General features: G+C 47.3%; 1 protein-coding gene across 1 annotated transcript; it reads right to left on the minus strand.

Annotated features, from left to right (window-relative positions):
- Positions 1 to 1,607: 1,607 nt before the first annotated feature.
- On the minus strand, positions 1,608 to 20,136 carry LRIG2 (leucine rich repeats and immunoglobulin like domains 2). The gene is made up of 18 exons (XM_068419309.1): positions 20,039 to 20,136; positions 17,652 to 17,723; positions 17,173 to 17,247; positions 16,541 to 16,675; positions 15,882 to 16,025; positions 15,604 to 15,747; positions 14,844 to 14,987; positions 14,452 to 14,595; positions 12,347 to 12,427; positions 11,435 to 11,506; positions 11,227 to 11,295; positions 10,832 to 10,995; positions 9,330 to 9,650; positions 8,137 to 8,418; positions 7,076 to 7,525; positions 6,414 to 6,563; positions 5,658 to 5,939; positions 1,608 to 5,037 (listed from the first exon to the last, which is right to left on the minus strand). The coding sequence occupies exons 3-18, from the start codon at positions 17,241 to 17,243 to the stop codon at positions 4,823 to 4,825; spliced, it is 2,868 nt and encodes a 955-aa protein (XP_068275410.1). The 5' UTR covers positions 17,244 to 17,247; positions 17,652 to 17,723; positions 20,039 to 20,136; the 3' UTR covers positions 1,608 to 4,822.
- Between the last annotated feature and the right edge of the window lie 968 nt (positions 20,137 to 21,104).

Genomic DNA, 21,104 nt, shown 5'->3' on the forward strand with positions numbered 1-21,104 from the left:
GACCCGTTTTTTTTAATCTCATCAGCACCAGCCTTCAGTGTTAATTTTTAAATATGCTCGGGTAACTGAGAACATTAACTATTCATGATCTTATCTTCAATAGCTCCTGGCTCTCTGACACCGTGCCAGGGTTGAGATGTACATAATGAACCAGGGAGAGCTGAACTTACCAGGGAAGGCAAGAGCTGGTTTTTCCCGAGCATCTTGTTGGAACGATCACAGGATGGGGTGGGGTTCTGCAACACTCGTGCTCCTGGACAGATCAAGGCTTGTGGGGCAGGCTCGTGTCGTTGAGGCCATCTGGGATGTGGGGATGCTGCGGACACTGTGAATGCTTCAGCTCCGGTCCCTCAGGAAACCCCAAGGCAGCTGTAAGCCAGGCACGGCCCGAGGCCGGGTCGGCGCTGGAGCAATCCTGGTTATCAGGCGTGTGAGCTGATAAATACAAGAGCTTGTGCACAGAGAAAGGGCAGCCCTTTAACTCTTGCTATAAAAGGAGACAACAGAAGCACTGACCTTCGCTTACAGCCCGGCTTTGCGTTTCGGCTGTTGTAGGTCCTACGGACACGACACGCTGCCCTGCGCGGGGGAGCTGACACAGGCCACGGGGAATCCGGCAGCGCTGCCCAACGCGTCGCACGCTGCCACCGAGCACCGGGCAGGGACCCGCGGCGGGGCTGCCAGCGCCTGCCCGGCCTCTGCCGCAGAGCCGGCTCCTGCAGCTGCCCGGGGCCCTGCCTGGGCTGGTGGGTGCTCCCGGGAGCTGCGCCGGGGACGCTCCCTGCCAAACCCAGGCTGCTACGGCCGGGAGAGGAACGCCCTGCGCCGGGGGCTGGCGTGTGCTGTGCTCCAGCAGCAGCGTGCTCAACGGCCAGGCTGCGTGTGCACCCAGCTCTCGTGAACCACGATTTCCTCGGGTGCCAGCAAGAACAGAGGATGAGGCAGCTACAGGAGCTCGGGTTGACTTGGGAAAAGCTACATGTGCTGAGAGCTGTGAACAGGTAAAACAGTGAAGCACACAAAACGGAGCGCAGGAGTGCAAAGGTGATTGATTATCAGAGCATGAACCAGCACAAGAACCCAGCGACAGAAACAGAGTAAGTTCCTCAAAGCGATAAGAAACTTACGCTGGCTTTTAGGATGGATGGCAGCTGGTGGGGCAGGAGGCACCTCTCCCCTCCTGCAGCAGCTACGCAGGGCCACGCTCTCACCAACTCATTCATGCTGACAGTCTGTTGCTGGAAAGAAAATCTCTTTGGTACTTCAAAGGATGTGACCAGCAGGACAGCGCTGGGAGCACAGTGATCGCGGGTCTCCTGGCCCGGAGCCAGCAGCACCGCTGGGGAATTACCCACGCGTTTTCAGAAACGGGTACGGGGTGTTTCCTACTGGAAAACTGAAATAAGAGTCATAGAATGAGAGAAGGGGTGAGGCTGGAATGGAGCTCTGGAGGGCACCTTGTCTGACCCTCCACCAAGCAGGGAGCCAGCTGCCCAGGAACACGTCCCGATGGCAAAGTTCACTGTATTTTTTTCCCTATGAAAATTAAATATCACAGAAGAAAAATCAATTATTTAATCTGCAAACTAACAAAGTCACACTGGATGCTCTATGTATATAGCATTTTATTGAATGAAGGTATATTACAATAAACAAACATATATTACACATGCTATACAAAATATACATTCTTATGTGAAAAAAATATAAATAGACACTAGGAAATAGCAACAGGGAAAAGAGCAGCTTTGCTCATGCTGTCTTACGAACCCCCAGCTCCTGTTCTGTTAGTGCTTTGGCATTGATCGAAGAAGCTGTTCCTGTTTGCTGCAAACAGCACGGCCACTCTGTCCCACCTGCTCCTCCGGGAGGAAAGGGGAAGGAAGAGAGACACGATTTTTTCTGCCACTCTGCCTAGGAAGTTTTTCCACAATGCTAAGCACAGCAAGGTGTTCACCTACTTACAAGCTCCAGCTATTTACAACCAGCTTATAGACTTCAAAGAGATACCACTGCTCGTGGAAGGATGCAAATGTCCTAATTCATAACGGCAGCTTTTATAGGCCAACATCTCACAGAAATCAGCGCAGCTTCCAGAGCCAGCACTTCAGTTTGTTCTGGTGCAGACAGCACTGATTTTAAAGCCTTGGTCTTGGCCAAGCACATCTGACCTACCTAAAGGGAGTTCAACCACCCTACGGAGTTGTGCCCAAGTGCGCCTAAGGTCTGGACACCAACAGCAGTACCGTGACACAGCTGTATGAGCTCAGCCCCACAGCAGAGAGGGATGAGAGAAAAAGTAACAAGGATTTGCCAAATGGCGACGGGAGACAGAGCAGAGCAGGGGTGCTGCCTTCGCGCTAGCGGGAAATCGTGGCTCTGCACGTGCCAAGCAGCACTGCCACAGCAGCCTGTGCGTGTGCCTGGAGAAAGCAGCGAGCAGCCCAGAAGGATGAGGCTTTGCTGCTGCAGCCCGAAAGGACGAGGCTTTGCTGCTGCTGTAGTTTCCTGACCTGACCTTTCTCATCTGGATTTAAACCAACAGCACTGGGTTCCTGCAAGAGACAACTTTGGATTGAAAATAAGCACCATGTCTTAAACGCTGTCTGGAAAGGAAAAGCCTGGAGGAAATAAAACCAGAAAGGAATGAACTTAAGAATTTTCTTGTAGCATGTATGTTATTCAAACATTTCAGATGTTAGAGCCCAAAACAGTTTAACACACCTGTGTTTCTCTCTACTTTATCCAAAGGTCAAGGACAATTGGATCCTCTTCCTACTAAAGCTGCTGGCTATCAAAGCAAGTTGCTTTGAGAGCAGGGTAAGAGCCCTTGATAATATTTGCTCATTTCCATAGATCTGACTGTTACTCATGCCCAAAGAGCTGCAGGAGAATCATCATCATTCCCAGCATTTCCTCACTCATTTACTCCAATAATCCACAGTCTCAAAAGTTTCAGCTGTGATCCTGCGTGACTGCATCTGACACCTCAGCCACACACCCTTCTGCTAGGAAGGGATCAATGGGAAGCCTCACACACCTCTCTTGGGCTCATCCAAAAAGGTTTTTCTGTCTTGATAAAAATACACCACGCAGCTGTTTTTGTTTTAGCACATATCCTACAGCTCAAAAAAATGCAACAACGCCTAGGAAGAAAGCCCCCTGCTCTAGGCAGGAGTATACAGCATAAAGTCGAAGCACTCTAGCGCAGAGCACAACATGCTCGCTGGAAACCCATCACTGACGAGTCTTTAACCCCTGCTACACAAAGATGCATTTTCCCAGAAGAAAGAACTTTTCAGGAAGTCTTTATAATGTTCTTCCTCCTAATTTTGTCAGCACATTCCACTAATGAAGTTTGCGCTTTCTCTGTCTCAACAAGTACTGGATTTTCAATATTGTGCTGTTCCCTGCATATTGTTTCATTTCTCACCTGTCAAATATGTAAACGTTTTGGCCCTGCTGAGCTCTAGGGAACTATTAGAGAGTTCAACAGGGCAATAATTTTGCCGGATATTTTAGGACAGAAAAGGACACAAGTGCTTTAAACTACACATGCCTCTTGGCTGCACAGAGGAAAAAATCCACAGTGTAGTTCACTGAGTATTTATCAAATGCTCTCCCAGTTTCTTCCATGCTTTTCATCACAACATTCTTGTTAAAAGTTCACTTATCTGTCAGCCAGGAAAAATACATGGAGCCTTCTCTGCAACATACACAATACAAAGGCTTTTTTTAAAGATAAAAGCTTAGATAAACTTCTGAAACAAACCACTCAAACCTCCCATCTCAGAGCTATTTCACCAGGTGACCAGAAGGAAACATTTTGTGTACTGTTCTTTGAGTTTCCTATTTACAAGAACATCTGGGAAGCTGGATACTTCAGCCTGGACTAGGGGATAACACGGGCTCTGCTGGGCTCCACGCTCCACTGGACAAGACGGGTGCCTAACACAGAGTTCTAAGGACTCTCAACACTTAAACGGGTCAAACGTGGAATTCTGCGAACATCACGGAACGGATCAGCTTGCAGTCAGGCCAGCCAGGCTTAACGCACACAGAGTTGTATGTAACAATGACATTCATCAATCACAGTTTCACCACGTACCTACAGTAAATTCACTTCTTCCCCAAAGGACAGCTCTGTCCCCTCAGAAACAAGCTCTCAGTCCCACCAAAAAAACCCCGTATGGCTTGATATGCAGCTGTCAAGACTAACCGTATGATACATACTTTGGCATAATAAAAAATATATTTACATTACAGCCAACACATTTATATGCTTAGTGTATACAAAATATTTATAAATGCAGATTTATTTACAACTGGAGTCCACTATTCATAGGAGAAAACAAGCCCCAAAGTTAGACTGGTAACAGGCGCCTGCCAAAAGTCTAAGGAACAAAAAGCTGGCCAAGAGTTTTATGCTTACAATTACTGGGGAATTCCACGAGGAGGCCCTGAACATTTGTTTTCAAGCAGACAATGCAGTCTGAAATGGCTCTGCATTCTTGAGAGATTTTCAAAGCATGGAGCAGCACAAAGGCTGCTTCCAACATCAGAAAATCCATGTTTTAATGCTATTCCTGTGGATAGTGCTATTCATCCACGTGTTCTGTTGCACATTCCCATTTTCCCATGCACAGAAATCCAAGGAAAAAGGGCATGTGCCACCTCCTCCTGGGGAGTCCGACTCTGTTTAGTCAGCCTGTAATTGTAGACACACGTACACACGCATCTTTGGCCTTGGGGTTACTCCTGAGGTAGTAAATACAAAAAGTCAGTTGATAGGGATTTGCTTTCAAGACTTCATTTTAGTGTCTTATGTGGTTTCACTATAGTCATGAATGTTCCGTGTCCTATTAAAATCAAATTTATGTTCACGTAACCTGTGGCAAGCTTGTTCCCGGTCACTGTCGATAACGCCCTCGCTCCGGAGGGGTCGTGGGGTCTCACGGGCCGACTGCTGATGCAGAAAGTGTGAGTGAGAGCACGCCAGGTCTTTGTTTACTCCCCATATAGGAATCGGAAAGGGTTCTGAGGAAGAAAATTAGAAGATGAACAGGAGTGAGTTCATGATAAACACACTCAAATTTTAGACAGATTCGAGTTGTGCGACTCAGCAGTAACAGTCCTTCTGAGGTTATTTTCCCTGTTTTTGAGAGCACACTTGACTGGATGCTCTCCCATTTCAGCAATCTGTTACACTAACCAGAAACAACACACACAGCTTCAGTATGAATTTTAAAAAGGCTACCAGGAAGAAAGTCAACAATCAATTTAGGAGAAACTGGAGTTCTCTGAAACTCAGGCCAGCTCAAACAGAAGGGCTACTTGAACTTCCTATGTGAAGCTTTAACTCTTGGCTAATAGATGTCCTTGAAGAACATGCAAGGGATCCCGTTCCACAAGCTTTAAGAGATGAACTGCAGATTAAGAAATACTATCTTTTAAAAGAGATCACCCTCGTCAGCTCTTGGGTACTGGATGCAAACTGAGGGCTAGTTCCGAGAACAGGTGGTTAATAAACAGATGAGCTACTCCACAAACTAGGGTCACTTGAAGAATCATCTGTGTATCAGCAGTGAAGGGCAGCACAAGGCAGGCCAGAGTTACCAGGGAATACAAAGCAGCAAGTGGGAAAAGGGGACACTCACCATTAATCTGCTGGGAGGAGATTTTCTTTTCACTTATTTTGTCGTGGTTGGTAAGGAAGACAGACATGTCTCTGTCTGCTAAGAGACTATCAAGAGCACTGGTTTCGTGCTGGGTGCGTGCTGCGTACGTTTCCTTAGGCATCTGCACCATGAGACTGGGGAGAGTTTGATCCAGGGGGTCCTCTTCTGTGATGTAGGCATAGGGACAGTACTCTCGTGTCCTGGAGTAGATGTTTGCATTGTCGTAACAGTCTGAGCAGATCACCAACGGCGCTGCGCCACCTGACAGACACGATGGAAAAACAAAACACTCTCAGAGAGGATAAGGATGCTTGATTCCCACAGACTCTTTCATGTCTTAGGATGATCACGTTTTACAGCGGCATAAAGAGCCTCTGGAGGGAACCGTACTACTCTGGCACCTGAAGGACAGCAGTCACAACATCTACATGCACAGGCACTCACAGCAGATGTGAGCCCAGACCTTGCTGGACCAAAGATCAAACGATGCACAGGGAATGCAGAAGCCTTGGTACTAAAATATAAACAAACACTAGAAGAAAAACAGGAGATGCCTCAAACTCAGAACTATCAATGGAAATGTTTGGATCAACCTGCATTCTCCTCTAGGAAGTCACCTTTGATGTTAACGTGCCGTACTGCCCCGCACCGTGCAACACTGCTGCCAGCTACGAGGGCTAGACTGTGCCCTGGCACCCTGCTGAAACAAGCAACACACGTGAGGGCTCCGCTTACCATCTGTGCCTTTATGCACGTAGCTACTGGCTGGAGGCATGAGCTGCTGGTGGCTTCCTGCCTCGGAGTTACTGTAGCCTTCCTGAGGCTCTGACAGAGTCCCCTGGGAGGACAGGTAGCTGGGGATGTCTGCAGGCAGGTTCATCTCCTCTGCAAGGCAGAATGAACATTGATTACACCAACAGCTACGTGTGAAGATTCCAAGGCAGGACCAACACTATTATCCACATGAACAAAGAGGTCATCCAGAATTTCAACTCACATAGAGTTATCTTTCTTCTACCTCAGTGATTAAAAATCCATAGTTCAAAACTAACAGGGCCAGAACGGAAATTTACACACATTATTCCAGATCCTGAAAACATTTGAAAGTTTGTTCAAATATTTATTTCCAAACTTCACTGTTTTCCCTCAGTGCAGAACAAATCTAGTGTATAAGGAATAAAATTCACACACTTTTGATATTTAAAAAAAACCTCTAAATGAAGGAATTTGAGCAAATCCCTGAAGATATTTTAGAAGGAAATCTTCAGTTGTTATCTATATATATTGAATATATATATTCAAACCTTATCCATCTGTGATGAATCCAGAAATTTCACACTCTTAACAAGTGTTTTGGACTAAAAACAGTGCTGAAGACTGTTGCTTTTGCCCTTTACCTGTGTTAGTGATGCTGTAATCTTCACTCTTCCTCCTCATGTGGTAGATCACGATGACCCATACCAGGGAGGTTCCCACAACACAGCACACCACCACGATAATCACAATGCCCACTGTGGTCCAGCCATCCTCCTCGTGGACAATGCCGCTCTGGGAGGAATCACAGTTTGGGGAAGCCAGGACATTGAGGTAGATATGGCCACGCTCGGTGCCCAGCGTGTTGGACATGATGCACGTGTACTTCCCAGCATCCTCTAGCCCAGCATCCACAATGATCAGGAGCTGATTTGCCGCAGCAAAGAAGTGCCGTTCTGTGACGGTCAGAGGGCCATCGTCCTTAGTCCAGTTGAGGCGAGGGGCAGGACTGCCACCAGCTATGCACTGCAAGACAGCAGTCTCACCCCGCGTTACCGTTCTGTCTTCCAGGGGCCTCACGAAGGATGGGGTTTCTGTGGCAGTGGAGGAAAAAAAAATTCTAAGATAACTTTATTGTGCAACACCAGCGTGTACTCCACGATAGTTAAAAATCTGATCTTACAGCCTGAATCTAAACTTGAGCAATGAAACACAGGAGTCAGGAAATCCTGCGAGTTCAGCTCTCCTGTGGATCACTGCAGCAAATGCAGGCACAGCAAACACCCCCAAAATCACGCCAGCCACAGTCTGCTTTATGTATTCCAATTCTGAATTTGCACATGACCATAATGTTAAAAGTCAGCGTCTTCAAAAAACAGTGCACTCCAGAAGAACTGTCCTTCCATTACTACTCAGCATAGTTCATGTTACCTGTGACTAAATTTGTTCCAAGACAAATCTATCCAGTCTGCACTGCTGGATTGATACGCCCCCGAGCTCTCTCCTGCAAAGATCACACTAACCTCACTGGTCAGCACTGTAGCTTAGCTTCTAAAGCTTCACTGTTCAAAAACAATGTCAAGCGCTGCTCTTTGTATTTTCACTTCATTCTTTAGGACTTAAGCTCGCTGCTTACAGATAAGCTACATGACCCCTGCAGAAGGGAAGGGATCCACACGCACGCACAGATCAGCAGGCCACTTACCCAACACAGTCAGCGTGGCATTTGCTGACAAGCCCCCTGCAGTGTTCTGTGCCATACAGCTGTAGATGCCCATGTCTTCTATTTTTACGTTTGCAATAAAGAACACATCATCCTCAGGCATGACGTGCATCCTCCTCTCTCTGGCAGCAGGGAAGTCTGTGCCCCCATCTTTCTGCCAGGAGATCTGGGGAGTAGGGTGGCCCTCTGCAGCACACTCCAGCCGGGCCATGGCCCCAGTGCGGATAGTAAGATCCATGGGGGTTTTCAGGAAGGAAGGTAGCTCTGGATCAAAGGAGACATAGGTTTCAGTACCACAGAAAAAGTGGCAAAAGCTCCACAAGACAGAGAGCATCTGAAAACAAACAAATCTGAAACACACCTGTAAGTTCTCCCTAGGAGAGAGGTGCAGATTCTTCTGAAGAACTGCACAAGTTTTCAGTGGCCATTTCTAAGAGCCTATCCTCCAAAGTTAAACACAGTATCTACAGTGGTCATTTGAGGTGACCTGAAGGACAACATTTCCCATGGGGAAAAGACAGGGAAAAGGTTTAGCTTTCTTCATAAGCCCTTTGTCACACCACCTCTTCCCTGGTAACAGGGAAGGTGAACATCCATCTCGTCAGTCCAGGTCTGCATTATCTGTTCTGGACAAGCAAAAGCCACACACGCCACCTCTGCTCTCAGATACAACGGGGATCAGTGGTCTACTGACTGATGTGAACATTGTCTTCTTACCTCCCTTCCCTCAAAACAAAATAAATAGAATCATGATGGCTAACACCAAAGGACTTCATAATTGATGTTTCAGTCTGTTTCCAGTCCCACCAGTTGTTTTTAGTTGAATCTTCCCTACCTTGACAAACACATGGGCAAGGTGCTTAGTTCTGAAGAGACAGCAGAGGGAGCTTTTAGCTTAAGAGACTTCTACTTCCATTTAACTAGATGAACAATTAATTGCGTTATAATGAAAGCACGGGAGATACCTGCCCCCTTTGAAAAGTGCACAGAAGGCTTTTCACCCACAGAAAATCACTTCTTTCCTGCTTTGTAAAAAGACACTTGATACTTCTGAATAGCAGTGAGACAGTCTTTCAAGACTATTTTGGGCCAGCTCTAGTGAAAAATAGACGTGTGGCTACTTAAATAAAGCTTTAGGTTAAAAGTGTTTCTCCTTTGTCACCATTAGTGCTTACCATTGACAGTCAGCTTGGCTTTGTTGGAATAATTGGAGCCAAAGTGATTGGTCACGATGCACTGATACTTTCCTTCATCAGTGAAATTCACATTGAAAAGGTGCAGGACAGTGGTGTACTCGACCACCTCACCACTTTGCTGCTGATATCTGGCAAAATTCTCAACCTCTGCATCGTACAATACTTCACTGTCTTTACGCCAGGCAGTGGACATGGGTGAATCACTGCTGCTCACAGCAGTGCAAGTCAGAGTCACGTTCATGCCTCGCAGAGCGTCTGTGGTCTCAGGGTGCACTCTTATCTGCGGTTTAGGGAAATTATCTGAAAATAAAAGCACCAAGATTAGTTACTTTCCTCTTCAACTTGCAATTAATATTGCAAGAAAACTGACTCAAAAGACAATGTAAGCAGAAAGAAAACTTTGGGAACAGATGTGCTGCTTGAGGTGCACATATTCAGCTGTTTTCAGTTGGAAATCAAGCTGTGCAAGAGGATGAGAACCACAGGCAGGCACAGAGAATGAGCACTGAGAACAATCAGCGTAGAAGCGTGGTCTCGAGCAGCGCCCTGCATTTTGTACAGCTGTCTGGGACTTGCTATGTTTAGATCACACGCAAAAGTCCTGCTCAGTTGAAGAGCTGGGCTATTTCACAAAGGACTGAGACTTACTTTCAGATAGTTTAAATACCTTGAAGAGCCTTTAAGTTCTACAAACACAAAGCAGAGCAAGCTGGCAGTTCACTCTACCTCATCCCACTCGATGAGAGTTACCTCAATACCTATTATTTCAGCAAAGACATTCTCACAGGCACACACAGTGCTCACTGTCAGGCACCACGGTGGTGATATTAGAGTGGAGCAGTGGGCGCCTGCGCCTACGTGACGATTATCGTAGCCTTCACCACCCAAAGAATAAAAGAACTGCGTACACACGGGTAACACTTATCAGATCGCTCACCCAGGAAACAGAACACCAGACTGTTTCCAGGCCTGCCACACACTTCACGCATGACCCTGGGCAAAGAGTCTCTCAGTTTTCCATCTCACAGTTCGGTTACAAAAATAAACAGGCTTATGTCTGAAACTGTGGTGGTAGAGACCAGATAAACATCACAGATATGGAGCATCAGAAAACGTGCCAGAGTATTAACTACTCTAGCCTTGCTGGTACGGACAAGAACCAACAGCCCTTCCAAAGCTAAAGGCATTCACAAGCAGGGAGAATGGAAGCATAATCAGTTTTTAACAGTAACCTAAATGAAAAACAATGGAGTCTCACAGGATTACTCCCTCGGGTTAGCTTCAGTGCTCAAATACAAGAAAACAAAGAGAAACAGAATTAAATCTCGAACTCCAAGGCAGACCCAGTGATGTACACAGGCCCACGTGTGCATCATGGCCAAGACCAAGCACCTCCAGCAGTGCTACAGCCTGATTTCAGAAAGGTACCCGCACAGATCTGTTACCGTGTTTTTATATCAAAAGTCATTAAAAATACAAACCACAGACAAAGTCATCAGGGTCCACACTGAGAAGGCTCTGTCCTGCTAACCATTCAGGGTGAGCGCAGCTGAGGTTTACAGCCTGCTGTAACTGGCTGTCCGTGAGCCACTGCGGCAGCCACTTCAGCTGGCAGTCACAAAGCAAGCTGCTGGTGTTCAGAATTCTGCAGGAACAAGGCAAAACAGAAGTGTGATTCAAATTTATGTATTTTACATTCCTACATGTGATTTCATGCAGCAAAACAACTTAAACCATATACTTTCAGAAGTTTCAAGATTTACAGTATTTTTTTATGCCTATGGGTATTTATTATACATTTAATCCTACAATGGCTGAAGTATTCTTTACAAGGTAGGACTTGTAAAGAATCTGTAAATAATTGTCACGAACTTACAGCTCCTTCAGGTGAGCCTGGGCAAATGCATTTTCTTGGATGGACATTACTGCATTGTTGCTTAAATCTCTGTAAGTTAAGCAAAGAGAACAATAATGGGTAAGTATGATTTCATATGCTACCTTCAGTTAAATTCTTGAAAATTTGACAGACAATACAAGACTGGAGTGGACAAATAATTAGAAGTTCTACAGAGTAAAGTACTTACAGATGTTCAAGTCCTTCAAGACCAGAGAATGCTTTTTTGGTAATTGACTTAATCTGGTTTCCTTGCAAGATTCTGAAAGACAAAGCCCCCAAACCCAGAAACCAGTCTGAATGTCAGCATGAGTTGACAAATAAGACCCAAAAGAAGCTCCCTATGATGCTTAAATAAGTTTTTTCTAATTCTAGCTAAGCTAAAAGATCAAATACTATTTTTTGAGCTTAAAGGCTCAACTAACTTTCCCAAGAACAGCGTTTCTTTTCCATTCTTAACTTAGAGGTTTGGATTAGAGATGTGTTAGAAGACAATTTAAGTCAGCAGAATGAAACACTGATAAGCAGAACTTGGGAGTGGAGCAGTAACTTCGTAATACCAATCTGCCACAATCACGTTAGTTCCTGAGACTGCATCCTCATACCAAGCTGTTTGTATAAGCAATGTCTGTAGCTCCACAGGATGGGGCTTCCTACAAAGCACATGGCACTGGATGAAAAGTGCATAGTCTTAAGTACTGAAAGCTGTTATTTCAATAGTGTTTCATATTTGCTCAAAAACACTTCGATGTGTGTCTTTTTATAATTGATAACTTTTACCCAAGCTAAAGCAGCACAAAAAGTGTCACTCATCACACAGCAGGACTGGGCTATTCAATAATAAATGAAGTCAAATACTTATGCTTCACTTCTTCAAACTGGTGCTGCAAGGTGATCCAGTGCTACACAGATACAATGCTCCTGAACATGGAACCCAAGCCTGCATCAAGAGGTTGTAGCACACAAGTGGAACCACACTGAATACAGCTGCCAGCTAGAAAGGCTTCCTGTCTCGTGTCATTGATTTACTTAACATTTTGCACTCTCCCTCTACTCTGCATGCCTGGGAAGTACTGTCATTTCAATGGTTTGTAATACATACAGCTTATCCAGCCTGCCGAGTCCCACAAATGCTTCATTTGCATCTTCTATGGCCCAGGAGATCTCATTGTTCCGCAAGTCCCTGCAGGAGAAGAGCTTTCTTATACAGAAGCCTTGTAACATCATCATGACCACTCCAGTGGTGAGCTAGGGCAGAGAACTTACTGTCATACAGGCCTGATGTGGTGTTCTGGCCCAGCGTCACCTGGAAGGTCTCAAATCTTTTATAAAACTAAGCTTGTCAGAAGATTAATATTCCATTCCAGGGAAGCAAGGGAAAATAGACTTGTTCAAGATCAGCGCTGCACACAGAACCACAAACAAATTCTGAAGCACAACTTCTTGATGTGGCATCTAAGGAAAGACCCAGTCTGACTAGCACTTGTCATGTGATGGACTATTACCAGAAGCTGGGAGAGGCTCCTGGGGCAAGCTGGTTCATGTAAGTGAATTAACCAATACACCAGCAGCATTAATATTCCTGAGTAACAGGCTTATAATAGCATGAGCATATTAAGAGATTACACACAGGTTACAGTCTAAGGCTGCCAGGCACAAAGTAGTAGATTTTCAGAATGAAGTCGATGTTCTGCTCACAGATCTCGTTACCAGCTAATGGGATTTCTGTTTGACCTCTGCACAGCCCTTCGGCCCCTCACATAGAAGAGCAGCCTAAACAGCACAAGCAATATAGCAGTACGGTTCAGAGAGGATTAAATGCTTTTCAGAAAGAAGGTGAAATAAATTCAGTTGCGTTTTTAGCCTGAACGGCACAGACTGAGCCAAGAGTTTGTCAAAGCCACAGTTTTTGTCTGTTTTGATACCACTGGGCCCAGAAGTCCCTGCACACAGGAGTGTGTTTAAAGGAAGAGACACCTACCTTGCTCTTACTACCTTGTAGTTAACATACAGTTTCACAGTTTATTATCGTTAATTAAAGTGACATTGCAGAACAGCGTCAGGAGCTGAGCATAGAGAAATATCTACGTCAGCCACTGCATTGAAACAACCAGTATACAAGCAACAATGGAACTAATCCGACAGCAACACGGTATCTCCTGTTGTTTGAAGTATTTTTACACTCCACTACTCAGACCACTTAGGAAAATGAGTGAGCAACCCGAAAGAAAAGCCCCTCATTGTGTGAGCAGAGGAGGTGGCTGCTCACGCTTGGCTGGGCACGAACGCTCGGAGCCTTGTTAACCACCACTGCCCTCCGCTGCACATTCCAGCCCCAAAGCACAGGGCCAGCCCCTCAGCTGTTGACACCCCTGAGGAGCCCAGGAAAACCTACTAATTAATCTGCTCTTGTTCTTTTTCATGCTACCCTAAATCTAAGAAATTAGTTTTAATTATTTCATTAAAAGGTTGCATTAAGGTTAACAGAATACAACTGCTTACATAAATCTCTCTGGCGAGTTTGCTTATTTAAGCGTTTATTTAATGAACTGACAGATGGGTTATAAACTTTCACTCCTTTCTCAACTCCCATTGTTTAGGATGATTACAACCCCTCAGATCTACTTGGGACGCTGCTTTTTTTTTCATTAAGAGCCAGGACTGAGTCTCTTCTTGTCAGAAATATCAAACAGCTGCAGCTGCTACGAAAGGTCCTGGCAAGTGCAGAGCTGTGCCTCAGACAGCATGCAGTAACCTACACTCCTCCCACACGCTCGCCTGTGGCTTCAGCACACAAGCAGGGTGGGCTAAACCGGACCTTCACAACCAAACGGATGCACCGCCTGGTTTCTGAGGTTCCAACCCTAACAAAACCCTCTGGAACAAAGAGGAGTCCAGGCTGACCGTTCGCTCCACAACTGGCACTTACCCCCAAGCTGACTATCCACACCTCAGAACCGGTGTGACATGCCACCGGCCTCTCAAGGTCAACAAGCCACTGTTTCTTATCACCACTAAAATTAAATGGTTGGTTTGTTTTAGCTGGGCCAGAATCGTGTTATCTCTGCAGAGACCAAAAGACTATCAAGTCCCACCACACCAGGCAGGACAGCACATGACACTGCACAGCGCAATATTCATTGTCTTTACTTCCAAAAGCTTCACGGCATTAAACTGAGATTTTAACTACAAGTTTTCTGTACTTACAAGGTTCGAAGATTTGTCAGACCTCTGAACACGCCATCAGCAATGTGACTAATGCGATTGTCACCCAGGTTTAGTTTCTCCAATAAGCCAAGTCCCACAAAGGCAGACTCCTTGAGGCGAGTTAGCTGGTTGTACGACAAGTCCCTAGGAACATTGAACACGCGTTTTAAAGGCAAGTAGAGGGGGATTAATTATGAAGATACTATTGAACTTGATTAACTATTGAGTTTTGATTAATTTCTCCATCAGAACACTTATATACACATCATTACCATGGGGCTAACAAGGAAATTGAGTACTTCCTTTGGTAATTCATTCTTGCTCCAGATGTGCTATCCAATCTGTTATTGCAACATTACAAAATCCCCAATGCAAAGCAGGCCAGGACTTACAGCTCAGCAAGTCTTTGGCAGAACTCCCATGCATCTGGACTGATCCTGTTAATGGCATTCTGGCTGACATAGAGTTGTTGCAATGTCCGCAGACCATACAGCCAGCCCTTGTTTACTTCTGTTAAGTTATTATGTTCCAGTTCTCTAAGGAATCAGAAGGAAAAACATTTGCTAAACAGATAATCAATGAAACACATATTTATAAAATTTCACCTTGTGGATCTCAAAATCATTTACTAACACTAAGCCTTAGGCAACCCAAAACGCACGATTATATTCATTCCACTGAAAGCAAAAGAGTGAAAAAAGTGTGTGAAGAACTGAGTAACTCAACAACGGCTGCAGTGATCCAGTGGCAAACGCTAAATTGTAATCTCTGTTCTCAAAGATTATTTCTTTTTTCAAAAATCTTTTGCTAACACTGCATGGCACACCCCTGCGCTATCTCTGTCAAACAGTCACACAACAAGGAACCATCCCGCATTCAGGGAGTGCAAATGAAAACCATCAAAAAGCAACCTACAGAGTCAAAGCATGCTTGATCACCGAGTGGGAAAAAGCTGGGAGAGAGCCGATATGTTTCCACCTCTGAAGTAACCAGACACGACACCAACATAACGGGAAAATACAGATCTGTGAACTCATTTCCTACGATGCTCATCAACATCCCAGCACAGCCTTGACGTAAGGGAAGCCATACAGGACACAACCCGCCACAGCTAGCGTCCCCAAAAGAAATTCCACGACCAGGCATACTCACAATTCTTCTATATTACCCAGGCCAAAGAACGCTCCATCCATTAGTCTGCTAATCCCATTGCGCTGCATTTTCAAGGATTTTAAGGATTCCAGTCCTTGGAAGGTAAGACTTTCCACTATTTTAATCCGGTTTCTTTTCAGTTCCCTTATATAAAGGTAAGATTCAAATATTAACACATCTTTTGATAAGCACCACTTTGTGAAAGTCAAGAACACATACTGAGATGAACAACACAGCTGAAAACGCTACGTTTTTAAGCTTCCAAGACTGTTACTTACAGAAACTGCACGTGAGGCAATTTGAAGATCTTTGGCGGAATCACACTAATCCTATTTCTGTTCAGCTTTACCACCATCAGTGAGCTAGATAAGTTATCAAGACAGCCTGCTTCTAGAGTAGTTATTCTGTTGTTACTCAGGTTCCTAGGAAAGGAAGAGGAAAAGAAACCTTTCAGAATATGGAGAATTTTATGAACACAACTATACAAGCACTTCAGAGCAACAACTTTTATTAGAACTCAAGTTCTTTGTGAAGTCACATCAGAAATGTGAATTCTGGTACACCAAACGAAATAATTTTTCCCAAAGGAAACAGTGCTAGGAGCTGATTCTTACTGCATGCCCACGCTTCAGTTAGACACGGTCAAGACAGTGTCAACAGTGATATACTCAAAACGGGCAGAAATCATTCCGGGTCCCTGCTGGCTGCACTGTGACAACAGCAGTTATTGTTTTCCATACTATTTGAGAAAATGCAACACAGATTGGTATGAGACGTATTTTATTTTGAGCACATTTGTAGCTACGTTGAGCACTGTTACCAGTCCAAAGTCACAAAAGGCTGCCTACTTTGAGAGAGTAACTTAGAGTAGGTGAGGCCTTCAACATTACTGTTGTAGAGCCAGGAATCCCAGACGTAACAGACCACTCATACTTACAGGTACTTCAGTTGCATCCGTGGAAAAGAAGAAGCTTTAATTTCTGAGATAAGATTAGAACTAAGATCTAGATTTTCCAGTGAAAGGTAAACTTGGAGCTGCTCAGCATTTATTTCTGGAATGGTATTGTGCACCCTGAAAAATACCAGCAACAAATATGATTATCAAACCATGCCATCCTTCAAGTTGTGCAGCTCAAACAGCTATAGGATTCCACGTATCAACATTATCAGCAATCCTCTTAAATGGGACACATAGCACACACTTCAGTGTTATTTCCTAAAGCAACACTGAAAATCCAAGAGCTATTTGCCACCCCGACATATGAATAGATTCAAATTCTGGGGCCTGTAGTTGGGCTGTTTCCTGTGGGAACTGTCATTCCCAGATTAAATCCCTCCCCTTCAAAGCTGCCTGCCTTGGTTGACTGCATTTTATTTGTAATTTAGGGTGACTTGATTGTCTAACTGATTTGTATTTCTTTAAAGAGTGCTTACATATTCCCTAAAGCACTTTAGATGAGCAGTATTCCAAGACAAAAGCAGCTAAGTTTTCCTACAACTTGACAGCAGAACTCTAATACAATTCTCCCATTTGTTAAATGAGAAAAAGGCAGACAAGCTATTACTTACAATGAGAGAAGAGTTATATTAGAAGTTGTTTCTCCAAAATATGGAATTTCGCTCAGCTCATTGTAATTCATCTTCCTAAAATTAAAAAAAAAAAAAATTACTGTCACTTCAAAGAGAAACCCTTTTGCATGCAGCAGAAATAACTCTATCACACAACACACTTAACTACTTGGTTATGTCAGTAATACTTAGCAGTTGACAAAAAGATTCCCTAAAAGCTTAAATACTGATAATTTGAACAATTTCATAATGAAGCTCACTAGTGTTTACCATTCTCATGGATACTATTACTTCTCTTTAACTTAGAATCAGCTACAGTCAAAACATAAAATGTGCTGCCAACACAGAGCGCCCGTTTTTAATTAACTGGCACTGAATATTTCTACGTGTCAGACCAGATATCTAGACGTGTAATGAAATGTACTCATTAGAATTAGGTACAAAATCTTTAGAGTTTACCCTCATGAAAAGCAACTTACACTTCTTGTAGTGTATGAACAGACAAATCAATGCTCCAGTTGGATGACAATAAATGATTATGACTTAAATCCCTAGAGAACAAAAAGAAAAGTTATTCTAGCTCCTGGAATAAAAACCAACACGTACACTTTATGCAACCTAAAAAGTTTTAAACCTTATTTTTGATACATACAATTCCTCCTTCACCAAAGGAAGAGGAGGCTCTGGCTTGTTCTAGTGGTCACTCACGATCAAAGTCTAGACAGTTCTATTTCTCTGAATCGAATAACTTTGTTAAAAAGGCTTCTTGAAAGAAAGATCATTATCTCATCAGAGCATTTTTCCTTTAAATTACAACTCTATCTACAATCAGAAAAACTTTCCAGGGACATGAAAATAATTTCTTACAAAATGCCCGTTATTGAACTGTTTTCTGTAGCAGTGATCCCCTTTCTCAGCCTGCCCAGCTTTTCAAAGGAGCTGACTAGTCAAGGCAGGCTTATTCTAAAAGAACAACACACACACAATTACCAAACAAGCTGGAGGGGAGAATTTTTAGTCCTCAAAGTCAGGCAAAATGATATCACAGAACTGAGAGGGAGAAGCACGTCAGGGACTTTTTCATGCGAGAAAAATTAAGTTTTGATTAATTTTAAACAGCTTGTGCACATTATAGCTCATTTAGAGTCAGAACTGCTAGCGAAGTCCTAGTGAAGAAACAACGTCACCCCCACACACACTTCGTGTGCCAAAATCCTGAAAGCCACAACAGAGAACATACACTTAATTATTGTTTGCAGCATATGTCAGATTGCATAACGTAGCACAGCGCCAGCACCGCTTCTTCCCACCGCGTTTGGTGCCAAGCAGTTTTAAACACACCCTCCATCAGCTTGGAGAAAGAGACAAGTATTTGTTGAAGCTTGTAAACTTGCTCTCCAAACAGCATGGATATCGTTCGGCTTATTAGCCACCTGATGAACTTCCAACTCGCTTTTCCAGGCACTGACGGCCTCCCTGACAAGTGCCAACGTTAAGATATCCTCGTACCTTTCTAAACACGAAAGGTTTCACAGCCAGGTTAGTTGTATTTCTATGCTGAAATACACATTTTCTCTTCAAAATTTCCAATTGTTTACTGTGCAGGCAAAGAAAAGAACTACAGAATCACGAAGGGGCAAGAAGGTGACAAGCTGCCTTAGACATGCCCAGTTTTTAATACAGATCAGACTCCTGAGTCCTGCTGGCGGAATTCCTGGCCTTAACTGAACATTGGTTTGGGTGTTTGCACTATCTCCCAAACAGGCTTTTTTCCTGGTCTGGAATACTGTTATTTCTATCAACCAGGAAACATGATCACTCCAAGAGGGCCTGAGAACTCCTCTGTACACAGAGGTGGTTTTTGATATCCCTCGTACTTCAGCACCTCTTCCATCCCGGTACGCTGCAGCCAAAGGTGACAAACGCCGAGGTCACTATGACAGTAACGGCCAAGGAAGGATAAAGGCTTACAGCACTCGACCCCGCGCGAACACCCTTCAGCACATTGTCTAATTAAACTCTTGCGAGCAGAGACTAAGAGTGGCTCTTAATTGCTTTGTGGGTTTTTTTGGAAAAACAATGGCAGCAAATGTCAAGGGGAGCGCACAATGGTTTTCCTGAGGGAAAAGGAGGGAGTCACTGAGTCGCCAAGCAGCAAAGGGGTGCAGAGGAAACCAGAAGCAGCCGGCAGTGCGACGGCACACAGCTGTCGGGGCTGGAGGGAGTATTTCTAAGCGCAACCGTAAGGGACCGTGTCCTGCGGCCTGACCTGAAACAACATTAAGTCCTGGCTTGACCGGCGTGACCTAACGCCTGAGTAGCCACAACCCGCTCCGGCTGCACGCCCCTCTCGGGTGTCACCGTCACACGGCAGGACCAGACAAGCACGAAACGTGTGTCCCGGCGACCCCAGGGCACGGAGCCTCCCTCGGGGCGGCGGCGGGGCCAGACCCTCACCCCACGCCTCCGCGCCGGCGGCTCCGACTCGGCCGCTGCCGCCGCTCCTGCGAGCCAGGCTCCAGAGCCGGCGGCCGCCGCAGCCCGCCCGGGCACTCCCGGGCTCCGCCGCACCCGACCGCTCCGGCCCCGCGGGAGCAGCTCACGGGCACCGAGCACCAGCACCGCCGGCCCCCGCGGCGGCCGCGCCCGCCCGAGAGCCGCTGCGGCGGCCGGGAGGCCCCTTCGGGCCCGGGCCTCGTACAGCCCTCTGCCGCCGGGCCTCGCACCCCCGCCGGGACGCCGCTAGGCCCCGGCCCCGCACACACCCCCCGCCGCCGCCCGTCAGGCCGCGGCCTGCGCACAGCCCGCCGCCCGTTAGGCCCCGCGGCCTCGCCGCGCCCCGCCGCCGCCCGCCGCGCTCACTCACAGGCCCGTGGTGCCGGCGGGCAGCGGCGGGATCCTCCGCGGGCCCGGCCCGCCGGGCAGGCGGTGCCGGCTGCAGTCCAGCAGGCCGCGGCGGCAGGAGCAGGGCGCGGCGCAGGGCTCGGCGGCGGCCGCCCGCGCCCACAGCAGCGCCGCCGCCGCCAGCAGCACCAGCAGCGTCCGCGGCAGCGCCCCGCGGGCGGCCCGCCCGCCCGGCCCCGCTCCCCGCATCCCCCGGCCCGGCCTGGCCTGGCCCGGCCCCGCGCCGCCCGCCCGGACCGGCCGCCGCGCCCCGCCCCGCCCCGCCGCGCCACCTCAGCGCGCAGGCGGAGAGGGGCGGGGCCGCGCTGCGCGGGGCGGGGCTGCGCGGGGCCGGGGAGAGGGGCGGGGCGAGGGCGGGGCGCACACGAGCCCCGCCCCCTCCGTGTCCGACTCAGACCGGCCCCGGCCGGTCGCGGCCCGCGGGTTCGGTTCCCACCTCGGCCCCTCGGGCCTCCCGCCGCCCCCCGCCCCGCCGCGGGGCCTGCGCTGCGCTCGGGGCAGGGCCGTCAGCCGCCTCCTGGGCGGCCCCAGCGAGCATCGCTCGGGGCAGGGCCTGCTCGGGGGGCCCGGGGCTCACGGAGGGCGCGTGAAGGGCTGTGGTGCCCCCACGAGTGTTCCCGGTGGGGTGTCTGCGCCTCCTCACCTCTTACTGGCACCGCGTTCATGGCCCATCGCGCTGCCTGTGCCGGGCAGTGCCCCCGCGAGAGGGGAGCTGTTCCCTCGTGGGAGGAGCCCCGGCTGCCCACCGCTGCGCTCCCACGGCCGGCCTTGGGTGGGCCCGGCGCGGGCACCGCGCTCCCCGCCGCAGCCCTGCACACACGGCCACGCGCAGCCCTCGGTGCTGCGGCGCGGGGCCCAGCCCGCGGCAGGGCTAGTAGCCAGTGGCAAACCCAGCCCACCCAGTCGGTGTGGGGCTGCCAGAGGCTCCATCCCAAGCAGGCTCAGGAGAAAACATCCCCCTTCCCCTCGGGTCAGGATCTGCGGCTCAGCAGTGCCCGCAAGCAGGGCAAGCCGGTGCGGGCGCTCGC

This window comes from Nyctibius grandis, chromosome 27, assembly GCF_013368605.1.
Source record: "Nyctibius grandis isolate bNycGra1 chromosome 27, bNycGra1.pri, whole genome shotgun sequence".
Lineage (NCBI taxonomy): Eukaryota > Metazoa > Chordata > Aves > Nyctibiiformes > Nyctibiidae > Nyctibius > Nyctibius grandis.

Excerpts from the sequence above, each read along its gene's own strand:
- LRIG2 (XM_068419309.1), bottom strand. The coding sequence starts at position 17,243 with ATGAATTACAATGAGCTGAGCGAAATTCCATATTTTGGAGAAACAACT. Across the intron at positions 12,428-14,451 it reads CTGACAAATCTTCGAACCTT|GGACTTGCGGAACAATGAGA; the intron begins GTAAGTACAGAA and ends CTTCTCCTGCAG. Across the intron at positions 11,296-11,434 it reads CTTGAAGGACTTGAACATCT|AGATTTAAGCAACAATGCAG; the intron begins GTAAGTACTTTA and ends CTTAACTTACAG.